This window comes from Podarcis melisellensis (assembly GCF_964234715.1).
Source record: "Podarcis melisellensis genome assembly, chromosome: 6".
NCBI classification, from domain to species: Eukaryota; Metazoa; Chordata; class Lepidosauria; order Squamata; family Lacertidae; genus Podarcis; species Podarcis melisellensis.
The window spans coordinates 44,095,444-44,121,160 of NC_138538.1; the positions used below are offsets into that span (position 1 = coordinate 44,095,444).

Genomic DNA, 25,717 nt, shown 5'->3' on the forward strand with positions numbered 1-25,717 from the left:
TGCCTTAAGAGAAAAACAGAGGGCTGGGAACCTCATGTTTCTCCTCAAAATATGCAGTACTGTATTTCCTCTTAGGCACTTCTGAACCAAGATTACTGCCTCACTGATGCCTGTAAGAAGTCTCTCATCATATAGTTTTTATATAGACTTGTAACCTGCTTTAGTTTTTTTTTAACTAGACTCCCCATAACAGCTTACAACATTTATAAAATACAGCTTTTCAATAGCAAAATTTTAGAGCTCAAAAATTAAGACCATGCAATGGATAGACACATGAGAAAAGATGGAGCGGGGAGGAAGGGAATAAGGAAAGAGAATTTTAGGTTCTCCTAATCGCAGTTTATGTTTGGGTACCTGTCTCTCGCGTGTGGCTGTCATCACAGATGTGAAGGTCTAGACGGGAGATGAGAAGGTGGTAGGAAGACTCTTTCATATCATGTTTCTCGAAGTACTGGCTGATCACTTTGTGGCTGTTCCCAAATGACTGAGGCCAGGACTGTTGAGCACTCGGAGCTGGAGGTGTGATCTATAACAGAGAAATTAAGCCTAGGCATATACAGATAGAACCAAGGTGAAACAATGGGTTTATATTTTACGAGGAAGGAGACAACACAGGTTATACTAAATAAAACCCTAGAGGGTGCTCTACTGAAACAGAAATTTAAAATGGGGTGAGTGAGGCTTTGAAAATGTCTAATTAAATGAAGATTGTTCTTTTGCAGTCTTGGCTCTTCCTTTTCACCTGCAGCATGAATTCAAGTGAGGGATACCAATGACGAATCTTCAGGATGGGTAGAAATGTTGCCTTTTAGCCTTACTATTTAAAGATCGGGCAGTATTTCTCTCATCTCTGATCTAAGATCAGAGATAAGAGAAATGAGATGGGTCTAACTAGGCTCCCAGGCTGGTGGTTCACCACTGCTGGTTTTGACAAATTCATGGAGGATAAAGCTACCAATGATGACTGTATATCACCTCCAGTATTAGAAGGAGTATAACTCAAAATACCAGGTGCTGGGAATCACAACTGGAGAGAGGGCTACTTTGCACCGATTCTGCTCATGGGCTTTCATAGGCATCTGACTGGCCACTGCTAGACCAGGATGCTGGACTAGATGGGCCTTTGGTCTGATCCAGCAGGGATCTTCTATATATATTTATTTTCCATTTAATAATATACGTTCACATCATTACACTCCACTTTAAATCCCTGGCTCTTTAAAGACTGTCAACTTCCTTCCCTTCCACCTCCTGGCTTTCAAAATTAACCTTTATGTCATTGTATTTTGTATGTTTTCCAATTACACACATTACAAAATAATTCAAAATTTAAAAAAATATAGAAAGGTAGAAAGTTTCTCATTACACATCTTCAAACAACCCTGCTAGTGATGTTAATTGCTTACAAGAATCTTTCAAATATATAAATTGAGTCCAGTCCTTTTGGAATACTTGATCTTGCTGGTTTCGGATTTTTCCTGTCAGCTTTGCCAGTTCTGCCAAGTCCATCATCTGCCACTCTTCTTTTGTTGGTACTTCTTGTTGTTTCCATTTTTGGGCTAAAACAATCCTTGCTGCAGTTGTTGCATATATAAACAGTCTTTTATCTTCCCTTGGTATCTCTTCACCCACTATACCCAATAAAAAGTCTTCTGGTCTTTTAACAAAAGTATTTTAAAACATTTTCTTTAACTCATTATATATCATTTCCCAGAAAGCCTTTGCCTCTTTACAAGTCCAGCAGGGATCTTCTTTTATTCTTATGTATATTGTTATTGTTACTATCACGCCTCTGAATTTCATCAGTTTTGAGTACAAGGCTGCCCTCTCTAAAGCTCTTCCCATCTCTTCTCTTCACTGACTTTACATCTCCACATAATTACTGAGCCAAAAATCTGTGGGATGTTCTTTAGGAAGTCAGTTTGAAAGTTACTATGGAAAATAAAATTGGATCATCTTAAGCACAGACTGCTTATGTCAGGGGCTCAGGAGCAGAGGCACAGGAGAGGGAGGAAATGGAGAGCGAGGGGGAGGAATCCGAGGGCAGTGTAGGGGGTGACAGTGGCCCGAGGGATTCCTGGAGTCTGTCCAGCAAATCGGAAGACTCACAGAAGGGAGCGCCGGTGGCCAGGGCAAGGGGGGTGCCAAGGGGGACACCCCAGAAGGAAGGGGCCAGCGGGGACTCCCAGAGCAGCAGTTGGAAATCAGGACCAGCTTCCCCACCAGAGCGCAGTGGGGGGGAGGAGTCCCAGGCATCGGGACCAGTGTTCCCACCACCAGCGAGAGGAGATGAGTCAGGATTGACCACGCCTCCATCGGAGAGCGGGGAAACGGTCGAGAGGAAGGTTGCCGGCTGGGCGCGTGCGCCAAGTTCAAATGTACAGGCGAGCGGCACAGCAGATAGCCCGGATAGGGAGCCAGGTCCTAAAGCGCGCCGAAAGGAGGGGCAAGAATCAGGGGGGTCAGCGTCAGAAGAGTCCAGAAAGGAGGAAACCCCAGGGGGCAGAAGGACCCAGAGGAGGAAAGAGCAACGGAAGAGGTGGAGTAAGGCTAGAGTCTTAAACTGGTGTACAGGGGGCGGAGACTCAGATGGAGCTTCGCCGGTCTAGCTTCTAGACGTAGAGCTGCACGCTGCGGTTTGGAAATGGAAACTAATCGTCAATAAAGACTTTTGTTTTTTTTTTTTATTTTTTTTTATAATAATATTTTTATTTGCTTTTTTCCAAGGTCAGATACATCGTCAGTTATTCAACAAAGGCAGTTTTACAGAAAGAAAAAGAAAAAGATTATAAGCAAAAAAGAGATCTTACTTTACAAAACAATTTTTCATGATCTACTGGACTTCCCCACATCTTCCACCCCCTGCATCTTTTTCAATAAAATAAAGTTACAGCAAATTAATACCTTGTTTCCTGTGTTTTGTACTTTCCTCAATTGTATATTAGGTTTAGGGGAAATATTGTTAGTTCACAATTCCAACAGTCCTCAATATAGAAACTTTACCCTAGACTTTAGTCATTTCATCATCAGAACTTAAATTCAGCAATACCAAAAATTTGAAATCTGAAGCTTGTTGTCTAAAAACTTAACAAATTCTCAACATTCACATAACTTATAATGTTTTTGTAAATAGTCCTTAAATTTTTTCCAGTCCTCTTCCACTGCCTCTTCTCCCAGGTCTCGGATTCTGCCAGTCATTTCGGCCAGTTCCATATAGTCCATCAGCTGCGTATGCCACTCTTCCAGCGTGGGTAGCTCCTGTACCTTCCAATATTTAGCCAATAGAATTCTTGCTGCTGTAGTTGCATATAAAAAGAAAGTTCTATCCTTCTTTGTCACTCTCTGGCCCACAATGCCCAGGAGAAAGGCCTCTGGTTTCTTAGTAAAGGTATACTTAAATACCTTTTTCAACTCATTATAAACCATTTCCCAGAATGCCTTCACCTTCGGGCATGTCCACCAGAGGTGAAAGAACGTTCCTTCAGCTTCCTTACACTTCCAACACCTTTTATCAGACAAATGGTAAATCTTTGCAAGTTTGACTGGGGTCATGTACCACCTATATATCATTTTCATAATGTTTTCTTTCAAGGCACTACATGCCGTGAATTTCATATCGGTGTTCCATAACCTTTCCCAGTCTTCAAACATGATGTTGTAACCAATGTCTTGAGCCCATTTAATCATAGCTGATTTAACTAACTCATCTTGTGTATTCCATTTAAGCAGCAAGTTATACATTCTTGAGAGCACTTTCGTCTTAGGTTCAAGTAGTTCTGTCTCTAATTTTGATTTTTCCACCTGGAAACCAATCTTTTTATCTTTTTTAAACATCTCTTGAATTTGGGCATAGAGAAACCAGTCTCGCACCTTGTCCTTTATTTTTTCTAAACTCTGCAGCTTCCAATTATCTCCAACTTTTTCTATTATCTCACAATATTTAGCCCAACCACTCTCCATGTTAAGTACTTTGGTGGTCTTCGCCTCCGTTGGTGACAACCACCTCGGTGTCTTATTTTCAAATAAGTCCTTGTATCTAGTCCAGACATTAAACAAAGCTTTCCTGACAATATGGCTCTTGAACAATTTATGTACCTTTACCTTGTCGTACCACAAATATGCATGCCATCCAAAAGCATTGTTAAACCCTTCCAGATCTAGGACATCAGTGTTTTCTAGTAGAAACCAATCCTTCAGCCAGCAGAAGGATGCTGCCTCATAGTATAACCTTAAGTCCGGCAGGGCAAACCCCCCTCTTTCTTTAGCATCTGTTAGTATTTTAAGTTTTATCCGGGGCCTTTTGCCCTGCCAGACAAATTTCGTAATGTCCTTCTGCCACTTTCCAAAACACTCCACTCTATCCACGATCTGCAGGGTTTGAAACAAGAATAACATCTTTGGCAATACATTCATCTTTACAGCTGCAATTCTTCCCGACAAGGTAAGTTTTAGTCTTGACCAGATTTCTAAATCCTTTTTAATTTCAATCCAGCATTTTTCATAATTATCTTTGAATAAATTCAAATTTTTCCCAGTCAAATTCACCCCCAGGTATTTCACTTTTTTAGCCACATTTAACTCCGTTTCTTTCTGAAACTCATCTATTTCTAAAGAAGTCAGATTTTTCGCCAAAACCTTTGTTTTTTGTTTGTTCAACTTGAATCCTGCCACCTGACCAAACTCATAAATTAATTCTAAAGCTCTTTTAGTACTAGATTCTGGCTCCTGTAGTGTTAAAACCAAATCATCTGCAAAGGCCTTCAACTTGTATTGTTTACCTCCGACCTGTATTCCTTGTACCTCCCGATCCTTCCTAATCAAGTTCAGCAATACCTCCAGGACCGAAATAAATAGCAGGGGTGATAGGGGGCACCCCTGTCGTGTTCCTTTTTCAATTCTGAACTCTTCTGTCACCACATTATTCACTATCAATTTAGCTTTTTGCTCTGAATAGATTGCTTCTATACCATTTTGAAACGCCCCTCCCACTCCCATCCCTTCCAAATTTCTCTTCATAAATTTCCAAGATATATTGTCAAAGGCCTTCTCTGCATCTATAAAAATTAATACAGCTCTTGTGTTCAAATTTGTCTGTAGTAGCTCCAGAACATCTATAATGTTCCTAGTGTTGTCAGACAGATATCTACCAGGGAGAAAGCCTGCTTGGTCTTTATGAATTACTTCATTCAGAACTTTTTTAAATCTACTTGCCAGAATGTCAGCAAAAATTTTATAATCCACATTCAGGAGTGAAATAGGACGATAATTCTTGAGTTGAGTCTTTTCAGATTCCAATTTTGGTATCAAAGTGATGAATGCTTCTTTCCACGATTCCGGAGCCCCCTTCCCCTCCATAATTTGGTTACACACCTCCACTAATGGTTGAATCAAATAATCTTTTAAAACCTTGTAATATTTGGAGGTGAGTCCATCTGGGCCTGGGGATTTCCCCAATTGCATGTTCTGAATGGCACTTTCTATTTCCTGCTGTGTTATTCTGTAATTCAGGGTTGTTTGTTTATCTTGGGATAATTTTTTCAATCCGTTACTTTTTAAAAATTGAATAATCTCCTCCTCCGCCTGTGGACCTTGAGTAAACAGTTTTTTGAAATATCTCTGGAAACACTTTCTAATTTCTTCTGGTTTCTGAATACTTTCTCCATCAACCTCCAAGTTGGTAATAGAATTCAATTTGTGTCTCTTTTTCAGCTGCCATGCTAATAATTTTCCACATTTGTTTGCTGATTCAAAAGATCTTTGTTTCATTTGTTTAATTTTCCATTCTACTTCTTGGTTTATCAATTTGGCATATTGTGCTTGATGGAACTTAATTTCTCTTAACACTTCTTTTGACTTTGGGTTAAGTCTAAGTCTTTTTTCACCCTCTCGTATCTTCTCTAAAATCTTATCTCTTTTCCCATTCCAGAGTTTTTTCTTAATAGAATTTTGTTGAATCAGAAACCCCCTCATTACAGCTTTGCTTGCGTCCCAGATTGTTCTCTTGTCCACCGGGGTATTCATATTGATTTCAAAATAATCCTTCAACGTTTTTTGGGCCTTCTTCACAATCTCCTGATCTCTGAACAAAGTGTCATTCATTCTCCATCTGAAGGATCCAGCTGGCACAAGTCTCAGATCCATTTTCAATGCGTTATGGTCGGAGCAGGTTTTAGGGCAGATCTCTATTTTTTTTGTCTTAGGGGCCAGCCCTCTAGTTATCCAAATTTGGTCAATTCTTGTCCATGATAGGTGAGCCTCAGAAAAGAAAGTCCCTTCTTTACCTAGTGGGTTTTTGGTCCTCCAAATGTCGATCAAGTCCATATTGTCTGTCAGTTCAAAAAAAGATTTAGGTAGTCTGCCATCTTTAGTCAAATTTTGGTTTTGTGACTTATCCATATGTGTAGAGACGACTCCATTCATATCTCCCATCAAAATGATGTTAGTGTAGTCTATATGATCCAACATTATCTCATGCAGCTTTTTGTAAAATTCCGCTTTCCCCTCATTTGGTGCATATACTCCTACTATCAAAAATTTTTCTCCTTGTGTTTGGATTTCAATCGCCAAAATTCTTCCTTGTTCATCTTTAAATATCAACTTTGGTGCTAGGTTCTCTTTTGCATAAATCACTACTCCTCTTTTCTTAACTTTGTCTGAGGAAACAAATTCTTGGCCTAATTTTTTGTTAATTAAAACTCTCCTATGGAGCCTAGTCACATGTGTTTCTTGTAGGCATATGATGTCCAATTGTTCCTTTCTCAATATGTGAAAAATCTTTTTCCTTTTCTCAGGGGAATTTGCACCATGAATGTTCCAACTAAATAGCTGCAGAGACATCTTGAATCAAATTGTTAGCCAGTAGGAGTGTCTTTCTTGCTGTCAAGATCTGGAGGTAATGCACCAGGCGGAGGTGGTGGCCAGGCACCTGCTACTCCTTTCCGAAGGTCCTCCCCGTAGTCGTTCAAAAATTTTTCTTGGTCTTCTGCTGATCTAATTCTCACTTTTTTCCCTTTAATGCTGAAGGATAGTCCTTGAGGGAATTCCCACCTATAAGGGATTGTGTTGTTTCTCAGTAGGCTTGCGAGGTCTTTATATGCAATTCTTAAATCCAACAGCTGTTTCGGGATGTCTCTGAAGATTTCTGCAGTTCTTCCCTGAATCACCAATGTATTTTTAAAATGAAGGCCGAGTATGTTATCTTTTTCTTGCTTAGATCTCAAAATGGCCAAGCAATCTCTTGGTTTGTCCTTCTTTGCTACTCTTCCCAGCCTGAAGGCGGTGACAATTTTAAAGTCCTTGTCTTCTGCGATACCCCAGAACTTTGATATTTCTGCCGTCAGGTAGCTGATCAAATCTTCTTTCTCAAGTTCTGGTATATTCCTAATCCTAAGGTTGCTTTCCCGGTTTTTCAATTCTGCCATGGACAGGTAGGCTTGCTGTTCATTAAGCTGTCTGCTCAGTGGTCTTACTTCTCCTCTTACTTCCTCTATCCTCTTTTTATTTTGGTCTGCCTTTAAATTTGCTTCTTCGGCTAATTTACGATTTTCTGCTGTTGTTGCCTGCAAATTTCCAATGGCCTCTAAATTTTTAGAAACTTGGTCAGTCAATTTGTTGATTGTGGCTGTCACCTGATCAAACTTAGAGGCCTGCTCATCTGCCTTTTTATTTAACGCTGCCAGCTGTTCCAAAATTTCCTTAGATACAGGATCTAGTCCTCCTGCAGCCATGTCCCGAAAAGCTGGCTGTTTAATTTCTCCTTCTTGCAGACCTGTAACTATTGGAACTGATGATCTGCGAGGCTGCACCGGCAAGGTTGTTTGTATTAGCTCAGATTGTTTTGCTTTTTTGGCAGCTCTTGTTTTTGCGGCTCCACTCATTCCACAGCTGTCCATGTAGCAAGGTCAAATTGTAAATCCCATGGGAAAGACAAACCGAAAGGTAAACATCCAGGCAGAAGCTTTACAAAAAACCCTGCAGTTCCCAGAGACTATATATTCCACAATCCAGTAGGGGGAGCTTCCCAAAAGTTAAGAGAAAACAAAAGTGAAAAGTTTCCACCATTAAATTCCCCTCTTTAAAAGTTCCAAAAAGTTCCAAAAGTTAAAGAAAAACCGAAAACCAAGGGGTAGAACCTTCAAAAGTTCATTTAAACTAGCAGAGAGTACGTGTTCTTTACAGTGGTGCATGCACAGTTCCTTATTTGTAACCACAAAAGTAGCCCCAAAGTAACTTTAAAGTCTTATATACAGTTACCGCAGTCTGATGATTTTTGTATCCAGACAGCCCGAGAGCTGTTTTGAAACTTTGTAATCCACACAAAAGAGAAAGGAAGAGGTTGCTGCCTATATCCTCTTGTAAAAAAGAAATTCTCAACTTTTCTTAACTTTCCATGCACTTTAATTCGAATTTGCAAGGTGTACTCCAACTTCTTAAAAGTCCCTCTCAGCGCTTCAGATTTATAGCTCTTTGCTTGGTGTTTAAACAGAGCCGGAAGACGGACTTCCTTTTTAACGTCTCCCGCTTTCAGCCAAATTTCAGAAATTTAGAGTCCCAAATCTCAAAAACCTTACTCACGAGTAAGTTGATTCCAATCGAATGTTCAAGGAAGAAAGGTCAGCGCTCATCAGCAGCAGCCGCGCGGCTTCACTCCCGCGGAAAGAGCGATGAACTCACAGCACCGCTACCCCCTCCACGTTCCGGAGCCCCTTACGGGGTCCCTTCTTCGTTTCCGAGGTCGCTCTTGGTGCCCGCCGAGTCCCACGACCACAGGCTCACTCTACCTGTGGTTTTTCTTAACGGGTCTCCGCTTTGCCGTAGCGGACGACCCTTTTCCGCGGAGCCCCTCTTCACAGCGCGAAGAGGACCGCCATTGCTGTTTCGCGCCGCCTCCGGAAGCCCGTCAATAAAGACTTTTGTACGTTATTACTGACTAGCGTTGGTCCTCTGTGAGCTGGGACCTAGAGGCAGCCCTGACACTTATGTATATTGTTATTGTTACTATCACGCCTCTGAATTTCATCAGTTTTGAGTACAAGGCTGCCCTCTCTAAAGCTCTTCCCATCTCTTCTCTTCACTGACTTTACATCTCTACATAATTACTGAGCCAAAAATCTGTGGGATGTTCTTTAGGAAGTCAGTTTGAAAGTTACTATGGAAAATAAAATTGGATCATCTTAAGCACAGACTGCTTATGCTATCTCAACACCAAGTTAATAAAGATTTTAAAAGGCAGTTAGCGCAATTTAATGGGTGGTTTAAAGAGAGAACATGGGGGAAGGGGCATAAAAGGGATACCAATGCATGAAACATTTGAAGAAGAGGGCTCAAGAGGGTTTTAAAAAAACAGTGGCAGAAAAGAGATGGTAGAACTGTCCATTTCTATTTAATATGTTTTGTTCCTCAGCAAGCAAAATCTCTGCAGTGGCCACTATGTGAAAGGCAAAAGGGCAGCCATCTGACAGTGACAGAAAATTCTATACCCAGTAAAAGCTTCTTCACTAATGTCTTTGCTATTTACTTTTAATATTTAACTGATTACTGTATTTTAATACTTTGTTGGAAGCCGCCCAGAGTGGCTGGGGAAACCCAACCAGATGGAAGGGCTATAAATAATAAATTCTATTTATTCTACTGAACACCATCATAGCATGTAAGGAAGAGCTGCTTACATGGACAGGTTCTGGAGCCAAACTTTTCCTTTGCTGGGCTGACTTCTCCATGGCTTCACTCAAGGACTCTGCATACTTCATCATTGCCTTCAGCTGAGAATCAGTCAGCACCCACAGCAAGTCATCAAGAAGGAACATGAGCTTGGATGCCACCACATTACAATCCTTTGTCTGTCTCATAAACAGAAAAAAAGTTTAGCATAAACATCTGGTCCAAAAACATTTACTCCCTTTGCTGATGGGACTTCACAGAACTAATTAACTGAATTTCAGTGGACATGTGCAACAACAGCAAAGTGAGAAGTAGGCAACGCCTCTGGCTGATTGCAGATATCTAGTTTGGGTATGTGATGGAAGTTACATTTGCCGGCATGCTCATAGCTCAGCATTTATCACTTTTATCTGAAGAAGAAAGGAACAGGCTGCGTTGTTAAACTTGCTAGAGCATGAAAACGAACAGATTATGCTGTGTGGGTGTTTCAAGCACTCATCTCACTGTGGGAATTTGTATATAATAATCAAGTTATCATATGTGAAGAATGATGTACTTCTGTAGGGTGATTGGTATCTGCACAGCCATGGGCTTTACTACAGTGTCTAAAGGAGGGCATACAATCTGGAGAACATGACAGACATTGGACAAGCTGAAGTTTTTTTTTTAAAAAAATATTTTCTTTTTTTTTTGGGGGGGGGGGGAGGAAACTTGAGATGGCCCTAAATTGGGAGTTTGATTTCTTTTTCGAGCATAGTTTCCAGTACCTTGACCTCTGCTTTTATACACCTATTACACACCCTAATGTTAACTATGAATTCCCACTCCTCTCTATTACTGTTTGAGACAAAACATACTGCAAGAAGAAGAAGAAGAAGGGTTTGGATTTGATATCCTGCTTTATCACTACCCAAAGGAGTCTCAAAGCGGCTAACAATCTCCTTTCCCTTCCTCCCCCACAACAAACACTCTGTGAGGTGAGTGGGGCTGAGAGACTTCAAAAAAGTGTGACTAGCCCAAGTCACCCAGCAGCTGCATGTGGAGGAGCGGAGAGGCAAACCTGGTTCACCAGATTACGAATCTACCGCTCTTAACCACTACATGACACTGCAATGCCACACAATGTCCCTCACAAAAACCTTAAGAAATAAAAAGAAAATAAAATGCAAATTTTAATAGTTCATTACAGCTACAGAACACAGACTTTCTAATTGAATGCAGAATGACTGCATAAGCAAAGAATTTCAGATCTCCAATATTCAGTAGAAGACCAAAGGATGTTATATGAACATACTTGTGGGGCCTACTACGTATTTCATCCAACTGCGCTTTCCATACTTGCCTTTCTCTTAAGAGATATTTGGATTCTGCCCTGGTTCGTAATAAGTCTTAGCGGGGTGGTGACAGGATCTTGATCTCCATTTTCTGTAGCATCTGCCTCTATGCGAAGCGTTTGCCAGGTGAGTTCTTTAAATGTTAGAACCTATACAGAGAGGGGAGAGAGCACAAAGACAAAAAGGGAAGAATGCTGAACTTTTAAAGATGGATACAATGTACTGTAGCAAATTAGGAAACATACTTTACTGAAACAGGAAGAAAATGAGTGATTGCACTCTAGGGGAAACAATAGAACTCTTCAGCATCCCACCTTGTTTCAGAATGAGATGTGGCCAACAGCAGCCTTAGGGCATCCTCTATCCTTTGGGTCTAATTAGGCCTGGCACAGGTTGCAATTTGAGCCACAAGGCTGTTTCCCACAAACCATGTCCACCTGCCCCATACATGACAACCAGAAGGTTAAGATGAGCTCCCAATTACTCCTTTGCAAACAGGGCTCCCTGCCAGCAGAAATAAGCACAGACAGGGAACCCCAACAAGACTGGCAGTACCAGGTGGTTCCCTGCTTTCTTAGTGTGTGAAGGTTCGCTTTCTCAGTGTGTGGGAAGCTGGTTTAGAGTCAAACCCCTTGAAAGTATAGCTTCAAAGAAGGTTGCTGTAACCAGCTGGATAGGTAGCAGATTATTAAAGGGGGGCGTGGGGGTGTCATTGAATGTCTATATATTGGTACCTCAGGTTACATATGCTTCAGGTTACATACGCTTCAGGTTACAGACTCCACTAACCCAGAAATAGTTCTTCAGGTTAAGAACTTTGCTTCAGGATGAGAACATAAATTGTGCTCCGGCGGTACGGCAGCAGCAGGAGGCCCCATTAGCTAAAGTGGTGCTTCAGGTTAAGAACAGTTTCAGGTTAAGAACAGACCTCCAGAACGAATTAAGTACTTAACCTGAAGTACCACTGTATTGCAAATCCTTGTGAGTCAGCAGAGGAGATTTCAAATAAGAGACTATTTAATTAGGGTCTTACCTCTCCCCTGTTTGGATCAGTGATGCGGGTGAAGCGGAGGTCACTTTGCTGCCAGTTGGGGTTGACACTGTATCCTTGAAGCTGCCACAGTTCAAAAGAAGCATGGAAGGCCTTGGAGTGGATCTTGATGGTGATGGAATTGACAGCAATAAACATACCCTCTACTACCTTCTCAGCAAAGCCATATTCACTGTAAGGAGGGAAAGGGCTTTTAAAAGGGCAGGAAATCCGATCATTGCAGCATGACATAACATTGTTACAAGGCAAGTTTCTGCTAGGCAGGTATTAAACACAGCAGATTCACAAGCTAGATGTGACCTCCGTGCTTATACTCTCCAACCCTTCTTCAGTATCAAGGAACACTGTAGTAATGAAATGTCTCTCTGCTCATGAATGTGAAATTCTGATGTTTCAGGATATTATAATGTATTCAGTAATTGTATTCAATTTATAAACTGAAACACTCATGAGCAATTATGATCCTACAGTAATAAACAAAAAGGAGCAAGTTATATTTGGTGCAATGGAACACCGTAATGGAAACCAGAGAGCACAGAAACACTGTTTACCTTCCTACCACAGTGGTACCTATTTATCTACTTGCACTGGTGTGCTTTCGAACTGCTAGATAGGCAGGAGTTGGGGCAGAGCAACAGGAGCTCACCCCATTGTGCGGATTCGAACTGTCAAGTTTCTGATTGGCAAGTCCAAGAGGCTCAGTGGTTTAGACCACAGCGCCACCCGCACGCCTTACTATTTATCATTAACAACATGAAACAACATGAAGCAGTTGCTGGGGCAGCATGGGCTCTTGCCACTGCACCACACTCCTTCTCAGTTACTGGAAGCAACATATCGCATTCAGAATCCGGGTAAGCAATGCCACCCTGTCTGTACCACTCTGGTGGCTGCAACTAATTAAACAGAGTATACATGCAGGTTCCACTATCTGCCCACCCTGAAAATTCACTTATCCAAACATAAAAAAATTATTCCTAAACTTTACTATATACTCTGCAGATTCAGATATCCAAACATCTGGAGTTTCCCTGCTTCCTTATTTCCTTGCTTGTTGGGCTTTGTTGGTTGGTAGCAGCCATTTTCAGATAAAAACCACGCAGGGAGGGATGGAGGTAGTGAGATCAGACAAATCAAAGAGCAGGAGAGATCAGACAAATTTGGGAACAGGAGAGACTTCTCTGAAGTCAATATTTTCTTTGTCTTACTTTTGCTGGTTGGCTGCAACCATTTTAAGAAGAAACCATGGAGAGAGGGGAAAGAGACACATCCCCAATTAGAAATGTTCCCATAAGAATCAATGGAAATTATGGACTCATTATGTGAATGCTTGCCCGACAAACAATTTCCATTGTCTTCAGTAAGTGGGACCTGTGCATAGCTGTCAACTTTTCCCTTTTTTAAAAGGGAAATTCCCTTATTCTGAATAGGATTTCTCACAAGAAAAGGGAAAAGTTGACAGCTATGGACCTGTGTACAATATGTATAGGGCCACATAATTCTTTCCACATTAACAAAAATACTCATTTACAGAGTCACATCCAGCAGAGAAGCCAGAAATGTTGTAGCAGGGGGTAAGGAACCTCCAGCCTGCAAAATAAATAAATAAATAAATAAATAAATAGGTCCCCCATCTAGATCCTACAGTGCAAAGAAGAAAAAGAAAAAAGCCTGTAATTTTTCTTAGTGGAATTATTAAGCAGGGGAAAGGTTAAGAATCATTTCCCCAGGTTTCTGCAAAAGAATGTAGCCTCCCTGGCTTCATTTTGTGAAAGAAAGAAAAGGATCAAGGAAAAACTACACAAGACTCACAGGAGGGTTGCTATTACACCAAAACCATATAAAAGCAGAATTTGTTGTGGTTTGGAGTCTAAACGTATAATACTTTATTTGTCAATACAGAAGTCAGGCTCTGTATTCTGTCGTACAGGCTCAACGTAAGTGTCCAGATTTTCAGTAAAATCTCAAGGAGCAGGAATTGAAAAGTAGAAAACTTGATTACAAAGTCAAACCCAACACATCATTTAAACAGTAACATAAAACACTGCAATGACAAATGTTGGTTACAAGTAATATTAACCTTTGTCCTGAAGCAAGGGCAATAGGAGACTGTCCATTGGGTGGCCGGGGCTCTTCACATGTTCGCATCTCCACTTCAACTTTATCCAACAACTGTGAACATAGCAAGGAAACAAGACATGGAAAAGTATAGTTACCTAAGAAAGAAGTGTTCATTAGCTATCCTAAAGGTTTGGGTTTAAGATATTCAGGCTCCTTCTGAAACTGCAGGATTAATTACTAGCACAAATGAGAGGCTAGGCAAACAAGTCTGGTAAACCCAATAGGTTTCAAGTATCAAAACCTTCCTAGGGCAAATCTTCTTATACAATTATTTACACAGCAATGTCTTCTGTATGATCTACTTGGCTGTTCTCTGTTTTGGATGTTGTCCCTCATTTTTCTTCTTTCTTTCATATGCTTCCCAAGTCTATATAGTCCTTTATAAAAGTGTATTAATATTGGTAAATTATCATGAGACCCATTGAAATAAACTTTTGAGTAAGCCTTAGTTGGCTACCACCCTTTAATATAATTATTATTACTACCATTATTTTATATCCTGCCTACTCAAACTTTGAAACTGTAAGTAAGTTCAGCTAGGGGGAAAACAGCCTTGAGATTGGGGGAATCTCCAGTCAAGTATTGGCAAACAAGTGGGATTAAATACCTTTTCTTCCTACTCAGTTATTTACCCTTGTATATGTTGACAACTCCCACCATTACTTTATTCCAGAAAAGGCAAATTAGAGAACACTTGTCTGCAAGAAAATATATAGTTCCACCATAATCGATTGTATTTAGTTTATTTCATAAAATGTATACACCGCTTGATTATTTTAAAAGCAATCAAAGTGATTTACAAAATATAAAATAGTAAAATCAAGGGGGGGAAATCACAACTGTACTATAAAACATACAAAAGTTAAATACTAAAATATATTAAAATGTATGCCTAGATTCAGGGCAAATTTATGTCTACTTTACACATTGCAACATTTCTATATGACAGACATTTCTAGGTAAGGAACTGACATATTGTACACGTGTGTCAAATGTCCCTAAAAATCCCAGCAGTATTCTCATCCCCTCAAAAGGGCCAATTAGCTGCTGCTCACAAAATAAAAATAAAAATTACAATACAAAAGACATTTTTGTGTTAGATCTGAAAAGAAAAGACCTTTACTTAGCCTATTACAACCATGCTAAAAAAATTATTTCATTCTCACAAGTCACTACTCTAAAAAACACAAAACTGTGCATTTGTGTATAATTTTTGAGTGTACACAGGTAAGGCAATAATCTCAGAAGTGACTTAACACAATGAATCACAACTGAATCAAAACTAGATGTTTGCCTTGGAAGCAACTAGTAAAATGCAAGAAGGAACATTATAATACAAAAAAATGGCTAATATACAACGAAATGTGTATATGGAAAGTTTATTTCACTAGTGGGTTAGGTATCAGTTCTTTCCTTCCTACATTTTAATTTTAATCATTGGAATTATACAGGACTATATCTCTAAATGAAAGTTGCAATATTGGAAATAGCCCTATGCTGGCACCAATTTGATCAACAGCAGAAGTATATAGCCTTAAGTTCCAGCATTGAAAACACAGGCTCTCTCTTTTTCTGAAACAATCTAGAGTTACAAGTTCTCACTAACAGGTAAGCAAGGCCATTACCAGACAGATTGGGTGAGTCTTCAGCTTTGTCCACTGGATCTGTAACAAGAAAGCAGATGTAAAATAAACACGAACTGTCACAAGGGCTAAATAGATTCAGGGTGACAGTAATAAGATCAGTTCCAGCAAACCGCTGCTCTGAAAAGTGACACTGTAAAAGCAAGCTGGAAATACAAGCTGTTTGAGGACAATACTATTTCTTGTACCCTTGCATGCAGAAGACATTTGATAAAGAACAAAGAGTGCTTTGGGTCTTTAGATTTATTGTGTCATGAACCTTCATGCCTACTTTATCAGATGCCCAAGTACAATATACAGCCAAACAGGAAACAATGGCTTGGATCCAAAGATCCCGCTGCACCAGCCAAAGGCATTTCCACCCATTTAGGAAAGTTACCAGTTCCACCTCTCTGTAATTTCCCATACCCATGAAAGGAGGCTCCAGGGAATTGGAAGACCCTCCAGACTGCAGGGGTCAGCAACCTTTTTCAGCAGTGGGCCAGTCCACTGCCCCTCAGACCATGTGGTGAGCCAGACTATTTTTTTGGGGGGGGGGGAATGAACAAATTCCTATGCCCCACAAATAACCCAGAGATGCATTTTAAATAGAAGCACACATTCTACTCATGTAAAAACACCAGGCAGGCCCCACAAATAACCCAGAGATGCATTTTAAATAAAAGGACACATTCTATTCATGTAAAAACACGCTGATTCCTGGACTGTCCGTGGGCTGGATTGAGAAGGCAATTGGGCAGCATCTGGCTCATGGGCCTTAGGTTGCCTACCCCTACTCCAGAGCATCTGAGGATTCCCCAATCAGTTATCCCCCTTGCATAATTGTTATGTTAACTTCATATTTGTATCCAACTCAATGTACAGTGGTACCTTGGGATGCGAATGGGACCCGTTCCGGAGCCCCTTTCGCATCCTGAAAGCAACGTAAGACGCGATGGTGCGCCTGCGTAGGTTACGTTTTGCTGCTTCCGCGCATGCGCGTGACATCATTTTGAGCGTCTGCGCATGCGCGAGCGGCAAACCCCGAAAGTAACCCGCTCCATTACTTCCGGGTTGCCGCGGAGCGCAACTCAAACACGCTCAACCCGAAGCACATTCAACCCGAGGTACGACTGTAATTACTGTAATGAGCTCCTCATAACCCTTATTCAAAACCTGAAATGCTGTTAAATGTTAGTGAACAAAGCCCCTTTTCCAGCTATCTTTTAAAACACTTGTCCAGTACCGAGACCCTGAAGTATGAGATGGTCTTTCTAGAGACAATGAAATGAAACCTTCACCTCGCTGGTTTCTGTAATTTCTGTTTTTTATGTAACCTTCCATTAACCTGAAAAAGATTGGGCCTGTTACATTTTTCATAACCAAGCTTGCCAATGCGCATGCAGATCAAATCCTGAGTCATGTTACACATGAGAAATCTTGCTGTTTGCATTAGTTATACAGTCTCATATTTGGGAGTATAACAAACAGTCCACTCCCTTATTGTGTTTGCTTTGCATTTCTTGCAAGGGCTGCTTCTCATGTTAATTTATCAACAAGCATATTAATACATATGTCAGAAAAAAATTAAAATGTCAGTAATTTCAACTCTCCAGTGGTTTCTCCATACATGTACTGAGAAGGAACAGACATTTCTGGTGTTTCAGCCGATAAAATGTTCCTAAAATGTTGCAAGTATTAACATCCCTATCAAAAAGCAGTAACATGAAAAGCAGCTCTGAGTATTAAACAAAGAAGGCAAAGGAGCCAATGGGGTCATTACTCTGGGAACAGTTCAAATCAAAGCTGCACTTTTTATTAACAATCTCCTAAACCATTTTGCACAGGGTTTGTGTCACTATGGGTAATCCTAATGGAGCTTAAACGATTACTCGCTTACATCAACTGAAAAATCAATTTCCTGCTTCAAAAAGAGCTTGGGGCAACATTTTCAAGAGGAGAACATTGCGCTCTGTGTGTAAATGTTGAATTGCAACTACTAAATACAATCCTTGCAATTATGCATTTAAACAGAACAAATTCAGATGAAACAGAACAATCAATTTAAAACTGAATTTAACCAGTCTGCTTGTAATTTCTGCAGCGTCTCTTGGTTCAGAACTTGATCCTCTTGTGCCAGTTATTGCAGCAGATTTCATAGCACATGTATGGGAAGATTAGCGATTTGGGTACAAAGCCAGAGCAGCTTGGAGTGAGGATTGCACTTGTTTAGTACGAAAGTAGGAAGAATGGCATGCAGTCAGGACAGGAAATACTTTCAGTACTGCAAAAGCTTTTGCTGATAATTTAACTCACCCTGATGGAAGCCTTGTTACAAAAGACCCGAGTAATGGCAAGCCAGGTGGGCAATTCCAATACATTCTGCAGGACTTCTTCATCTAGTTCAAGGTTAGTCAGCTGCCCCTGTCCTTTGAGTGTGCTCAGGTTGATCTTATCAGGAGAGAGGTTCTTTGTAAACCTGTTGCCAAGGGAAAAAAGAGAAAAAGCTAAAGCTTGCATGGATCATGGACAGAGCAACCTTTCATCTCAGTTTCAGCTCATTCACCATAATTCTTGTTGTAAAGTAAGAATTATGTCATGAAATTGTCTACTTCTTGCAGTGTCCTCCTTTGCAAGATTATATAGTGAGAAATATGAACATTTTAAGATCCGTCTTACATTTAAAATGCTGCAAGAAATAATACAGACAGCAACATTTATCTGAATAAAATTCTGCTGGAGCATATTAAGTTCTCTTGTTGCTAGTAACTATAATTATTAGCTGTTAATTCCTCCTCCTAGAAAACACATACATCTTTCAGTACACTTGCCTGCCGAGTAGGTCTCAGATATTAGAGTCAATATGATGACTGAGGATAGTTCTAATGCTGAATAAAAACTGTAAAGGCTTTCAGGGTAAAATGACAGGTAGAAGAATGGAGTGGAATGGAAAGTAGAATAGACTTTGGTATGAATACATCAAGCAGTGGGAAAGCAAAGATGGCAGTGAAACTATGAAATGCATTTCTTTTAAATTTATACTTGGGACTTCTCTTTTGATACTCAGCCCTTTTAATCCCTGGCTGCAATTCTCTGCCCATTTATGAGTTAATATACTTAGGCTCAGCTGTGAACCTGTTTTCCTCTATGCTGGAAAAGTAACTTACACCAGCCATCTCCTCGTTATCCACTGCAAAAGAGAATTGCTGTACTTTTTCAAACCCAGTTAATTGTGTGTTCCCTATTCAGAAATATTACACTGCATAATTAATGTTTGTTCAGATATTTTCCCTATATCGTCACCATAATGTGAAGTTACCACAAGCTTTCTGTAAGCAACCATTTAGCATGAGGCAGGACTTAAGCAGCAAAAAGAAAGGAGTTTATCACAATCTGAGGTTAACAGCAAGCTTGCTGTGGGATTGTGCAGGGTTGCCTGATACCCTCTCCCTTGTGGATCACTCATACCAAAACTATCTCTTAGAATTGCCCAATCCCAGAAAACTCCCAGCTCTTGTTGATACTGGGAACATTATGAGGAGGGGTGAAAACACCAAGTTCAGATACACAATGACAGAAATTTGCTAGTGTATGTTTTCACTTTCTTCCTCTGGCCTGATATAGATGTAACATTCCTGATTTGCTTAGCATGACAGGGATATCATGAATGTTCTGCAAGCTCACATTCTCCCACCCTCGGCAGTGTAACATTACATCTGCATCACAAATTAACAGTAGCCAGGATTGCTGCTGTAATCAGATCTAGGACCAGGGCTTGAAGTGGTTATTCAACTCAAGGGCAATCCTGATTAGCCACAATCCTGGTTAGTACTGATGCACAGTAAAAATTATACCCAGGTTAAAGCAAACCTTGGGAGGGAGTACGAAGGAATGTACAACTTAACTTTATCTTGCTCTTAGTCTCTTAACCATGCCCCCCCCGGAAGTTTCTTTATACAGCATCAAACCATTTGTCATCTACCTCAACAATGTCTACACTAGGGATGAGCAGACCTCTGACGTGTGGGATGTACTTTTTTTTTAACAGCAAAAACTGAGATCTATCAACTGGAGCCAGGTGCAAAATGGTGGCTCAGTTGGGCAGATATATGTAGGCATTGCTTTAGCAAAGCTAGGCCAAGGGCCCCCACACCATCAGCCTAATTTAGAAAGTGAAAGAATTTTAGTTGTTGCTATTTTCAGACAACTGGAAATCAGAAGCACTTGCTGATCTACTGAAAATCACCTAGAGATCTACCAGTGGACCCTGATCTACCTTCTGCCTACCTCTGGACTGGACTATTTGGCAGCAACTCTCCAATGTTTCAGACAGAAGTCTTTTCCAGTCATATCAGGAGATACCAGGAATTGAACCTGGGAACTTTTGCATGCAAAAGATGTGCTTTACCACTGAGCGGTCCTTCTCCCCAACACAAGGAAGAGGATACTAATGGACTAATAATCTACCATGCACATGAGTTGTGTCTTTTTGCTAAAACAGGAAATTCAAGGAAGAGAAATTAGCATACACTCCTGAGGTGGTCAAGCTTTTACTGATTCAGAGTGCCTGATTTAATTAGTTATATTCAATGAGGTAGCAGTGGCTGGGGTTGTTTTCTCCCTGATGTATACAATGAAGATGTGAATAGGGCCATGAGAGAACAATTTAAGCCTTTATTTCTCTCTAGACACACAAATCCCTAGGCTGTATCTAATCTGCAACTAGTAGAGTACTATATCACTCTGCAAAAAATTAGTTCTATTTAAAGCACATAACATTAACATGATTCAACATCACTCTGGGTTGGTGCAATAAGGCTGTAACCAGGTCTCTGAGTGTGGTCACAGGCCACAGGGACTGTCAAGGGAAAAACAGATCAAGTTATCCTGCCCATTCCTCTCTCCAAAGGACCTAGCTCCATAGAAAAATGTTCTCAACAAGAAACAATCTGAACTGAAACTGTGTGATAATGTATCTTCATCCTTTCTGGATCCCAGTTCATCGAGATTATCCGCCTGATAATTTGCTAATTACTGAAAACCCAAAAGCATTTCACACACATTCCTCTTTACTAATTCTAATTCTTCACAGCAGCCCAGCAGGTGGAGAAGAAAAGACCCCATTGTTGGCAAGAGTAAGATTAGATTCCAGTGTTAATCACGCCCTGTGGTTCTCTCATTTCCCTTTGCCTGAAAAAGCACTACTTCATTGTGCCTTTCACAAAGACAGACTTCAGCAAAACTCTGCCAGAAACTCAGCAGGGAAAAGAAGAGTGAACAAGGGCTATTCTGGTCGCAAGTAGAATCAGTTCCAGGTTTGGCTGTGACTCTGCAAGAAACAGATGCTGAACAGACAGCTGAGAACCTGGTGAACCCAATTTATGGCTAATTCATACATCCCACTGGCCTCTCTATATGCATTTAGTAGCATAGACAATGATCTAGTCATACGAGCAGTATAATTAGGCAGATACTCTTCAGTACTACAGCAGGAATTTCCATGAAAGGGGTGGCTGAATATGTATTTCCTTGTCCACAAAAGTGGCTGCCACAGTACTGCAAGAGTTGCCATCTTCACACATTACATTGCTCATAGGAATCGGCTACTTTCCTGATCTCCTTAATGTATAACTAATATACAAGTTGGCTTCTAGGCGGTTGGGATTTTTTTTTGTTAGGCATGCTGATTCAGAGTGCCCGATGCTTGCATGCTACACATAGACACTGTGAAGCCTCCATCTGTCTCTGCTAATGCAAATCCCAGGCTAGAGACTAACAGGAGCACCGCAGGAAGCACAGTCCACAACAGTAGCTGCTCACGTTCCTTGTACTAGTTAATATTTTCTTGCAATACCTTTTCTTGCACTTTCAGGCAGGTGCTACCAGCTGTAGGAAAAGGTATCACCTGGACAATCCTCTGCCTTCTGATTCTCTTCTAAGCTATTATTCACTGCATGAAATTATTGTTGGATATTCTCTCTGTGTGTGAGATAATCATTTGTTCCAGAAACAGAGAAGAACAGAGAAGAAGTCTCAAGAAGCAGCAGAAGGCTGAGATTGTTTTGTCTATGCAAGGACATTTTCTGTGGGAACTGTTCTTTGGACATGCACAGTGTGACAGGAAGTACTGATACCAACGGTTCTGTATAACTTCTGAGTCTCTTGCTTGTGTCTTGTGGTGAGAGAAACAGAGTGTCTTGGACTCTTGCTGGACTCTAAGCATGCCTTGACCATGGCAGTGGTGAATGTCTGTATATATTTGCTACCAATACGCTTTTATGCCTATCAAGTAAAGTTCTACACTTGACTGAATCTTTATGGCATCCATAAGTGTTTATTGCCTACTGTGTGTACCTCCAACCCCAAAGACGCTACCAAGGAAGGAGCTGCGTTGAGATGTAACTCTGCTGAATATGGATACTGGCACACAAGCACAGCGAAAGTGATGCTGGACCCAATCCTTCTAAATCATCCATCAGAGGTTGATGGATTGAAGCAACAATAATATCAGCGAACAGTGAAACCATGTTATATTCCCAGAGCCATGACTTTCATGCCATTCTGCAGTGCAACAGTAACAATGAACTCTGCGACACACCTAAAAATATCTTGAGTTCACAAAAAGAGATAGACATATTTGCATTAATGTGTGGCTGCTCCTGTGGCAGACAAGAGATCACCCTGCCTCAAACAGCCAAGGGCAGCCAGGCTAAGTAACATTTTCTAATGTTATCACAGTATATACAAAATGAGAGGTGAGAAAAGTAACTTGTTCCAGCTCACATCATCTGTTTCTGCGGGCAACAGACAGAAATGCTAATTTAACAATTGAGAGGAAGGAGGGCAACTTGGCTGTCTGTTAGTTTCTCAGGCTCACGAAGTAGACAGGAAGCAAATAGTTCCCTGTAGCCTGTCCAAAATAGATTTTCCTTTTAGATTTGCAGTGTGGAACTGCAAGAAAATTACCAATAGGAAACTAGAACAGGAGACGCTGGAGAATATGGAGTATATCGCATACCCTCATTAATTAAACCCAGTTTGCATGTAATATTTAGCCATGCCATGGCTTAGCCCATGTCATGGGTTCCCAGAGAGAAGACTGTAACCACTGCACTTATTTCCTAGTCTGACTGCAGCTGCACTACCTGGTGCTAAACCATGTTTTGGGTTTATCATGTCAACCAAACACAGGCTCATGATTTATCTGAAGGTGACAAACCACAGCCTGAGTTCCTGGACAGCATAGCAGCAGCAGCAGCAGCAGGAGGAGTACTGGGGAGAGTTTAGCCACCACAACCTCCTATCTGGGATCACATTAAGCCATAGTTTGGCTTAGCATTATGTGTACATAACACCCCCAAATTGTTACACTTTTTTTTTTTTTTAGGAAAACCCAAACGTTGGTGAGCTTTTTTTTTAGATAAACGGCAAATTTGCTGAGAAAATTTAGACATATGGCCCGGTGGAGCTGTAGACTCAGCAGTGGCAGTGTTGTTCCAATGGGTCTTGGTTTGAGTGGCATTCTAAGGCTTCTGCTGGACGGCTTAACTCTTACAAATGACTAAGCAAGACTGCTAATTCTAATGGATTAGCTTTTCTTGACCTATGAGAGTGATACAGGACTTGTTCACTGTAACATCCGATTATGGAAGATGGTTACCCTATTAATGAAACTTCATTAATAAAAAAAGAAAAAAGAAACTTCAGGTAAAGAACTGCCCTTATTTACAGGCATCGCAATCTGAAATTGCTACTTGTCATCAGCAACAGCTTATTCAAGCCAGAAACAGATCAAGAAACAGAACCTGGCAAACAGCCCAGTGTGCTCTCTATACATTCATATTTTTTGACAATTCTATTACTGGACCTCACTATTTAGAAGTAACTTGAGTGGTGGCTTCCGTATATATGTGGGATCTGCTATTGGAATTGAAGCCATTTACACAGTGGACTTTTGAAATGCTAAACCTATTTCTGTGTTTTCTTAAAAATCCTTACAGTACTGAAGTAAGGAGTCTACATTTTTACGTACACTTTAAAATTGAAGTTCATGTCTGAACACCTTGAATTTCAAATTCAATATCCATTCCAAAAAAAAATTCCTAGTTAGCCAAACATTTATGATAAATATCAAATAACATTCTAGCGTTCTATAATCTCCTTTAGGTCAGCTATAAAAAAAAATGAGGGTAAAGAAGAGTTGTTTGCTACACACGGCCTACATAGATATCAATTGAAGTGGCTTCCCCATGCTGCTGCTGTGGTACTATTGTGATTCAGCAGTGGCAGCATAACTGTTTTTATGAAATGGCACCGGGGGAGAGGTAGAAGCCTCTTTTGAGAAAATTTCTCTTTGCTCCGTCTTCCTCGATCTTTTAGTGTGAAGCATCTACACTTTGGAACTCCCTGCCTATTTGGCGCCTGCTAAAACATTTTTGTTTAGACAAGCCTACAGAGATATGTTGATGTTGATGTGAGTTTTAATCTGCTTCGTTTATTGTTATTTTAACTATTCAAAGGTCTTAAATTATTGCTCTTAATTCTTAGTGATAGTTTTATTTGATCTTTTTTGTACATCACTTCGATGTTTGTTTGTTGTTGTTTTTACAATCAAGTGGTGTAAATTTGTTATGAAATAAAGTAAATAATAAAATGTTCCTTGAGTAGCCAGTTATTTAAATGACTGCCTTGCATTGCTTTTATGTTGTTGTATTGCACTCTGGAGTTTTGCAAGAGGGAGGTGTATAAAATTAATAAATGCATACATACATAGTTTTTAAAAATCTGGACACTTTGTAATATTTCCTGGTTACCTTACTTTAACAGACATAAATCATTTTGGTTGCCAGATATTGGATATTTGCTTTATTTTGGGACTTGCAGTATTCCATAGCAGAGTTTATTTTGTTCAGTGCTCCTCAGGAATATCAGTTTCCTTCAGCACCCACATGATACTTTTGGCATCAAAAAATCAACTCATACTTCCCCCAATCTTGTATGGATTTACACATTCAGGGAGAAATTCAATAATTTAAAAATACAAAAAACTGTTGCCAAAACAACACATTTGCAAATTAAACTCCCATTTGGAAACTTCCCATATGTCATTTATCTAAGATTAACCTAACTAGATTTTCATATTATGTAAAAAAAGATACATTTTCCACTTGTACTCAGCTAAGTCAGTCTCAAGGGGTTGCTGTAAAGATAAATGAAGGAACCTCATGACAGCTATGTTGACCTTCTTAAAAAGAGGACAGTACCCAAATGAGATGATTAATAATACTAAGATGCTGAAAAGTCTTCATATTTATGAATTAAATGCAGACCATGGTGGGAATTTTAATATGTGTGTGGCAGGTAGAGCTGTAATTCTTTGAATTTACTTTTTGGAAGTGTTTATATATCAAATGAAGCAGATTTACTACCAGACACATTTAGCTATTTACCTAATAAGAGCCTTGGAATATACACCGCAAAATTATGAATGACGCTTAGGCAAATCCATAGTCTTAAAAGCCAAGAGTTCCTTTGCTTTAGCTCAAAATCAATCAGGGGTTGAAGAAAAGATCAATGATTTCTGAACACTGACAAACATTTAAGGAGTATTGCAGAGTAGCTTCAGATTCAGTAATAAGATGATCTTGGGAAGGCATCAGAGAACTAAAAATAGCTCTGTTTGGAAAAGAAATAGAACTGAGCGAGTACCAAATATCTATTCTACAAAAAATAAAAAGTAGCAGCTTGGATGACACTCTAGTACACACACTCGCACAGTTTAAGGAGGGAAACCACATGTTAAGAACTCGGGCTGCTTGCCAAAGTCTTTTTCCCAGAACCCTGTCCCCCCTTCCTTCCTTCCTTCCTTCCTTCCTTCCTTCCTTCCTTCCTTTCTTTCTTGGCCACACATGTAAAGCTGAATACGCACA

General features: G+C 40.2%; 1 protein-coding gene across 1 annotated transcript in view; it reads right to left on the reverse strand.

The window, feature by feature from the left end:
• The window catches only part of BLTP3A (bridge-like lipid transfer protein family member 3A), a 56,267-nt gene that overhangs the window by 20,923 nt on the left and 9,627 nt on the right, over nt 1-25,717 (reverse strand). The window contains exons 2-8 of the mRNA XM_081915536.1: nt 18,105-18,267; nt 15,792-15,830; nt 14,126-14,217; nt 12,028-12,217; nt 11,003-11,143; nt 9,669-9,839; nt 355-526 (exon numbers count right to left, since the gene is read on the reverse strand). Coding sequence (XP_081771662.1) covers nt 355-526; nt 9,669-9,839; nt 11,003-11,143; nt 12,028-12,217; nt 14,126-14,217; nt 15,792-15,830; nt 18,105-18,267 — 968 coding nt within the window. The remainder of the gene's footprint in view (nt 1-354; nt 527-9,668; nt 9,840-11,002; nt 11,144-12,027; nt 12,218-14,125; nt 14,218-15,791; nt 15,831-18,104; nt 18,268-25,717) is intronic.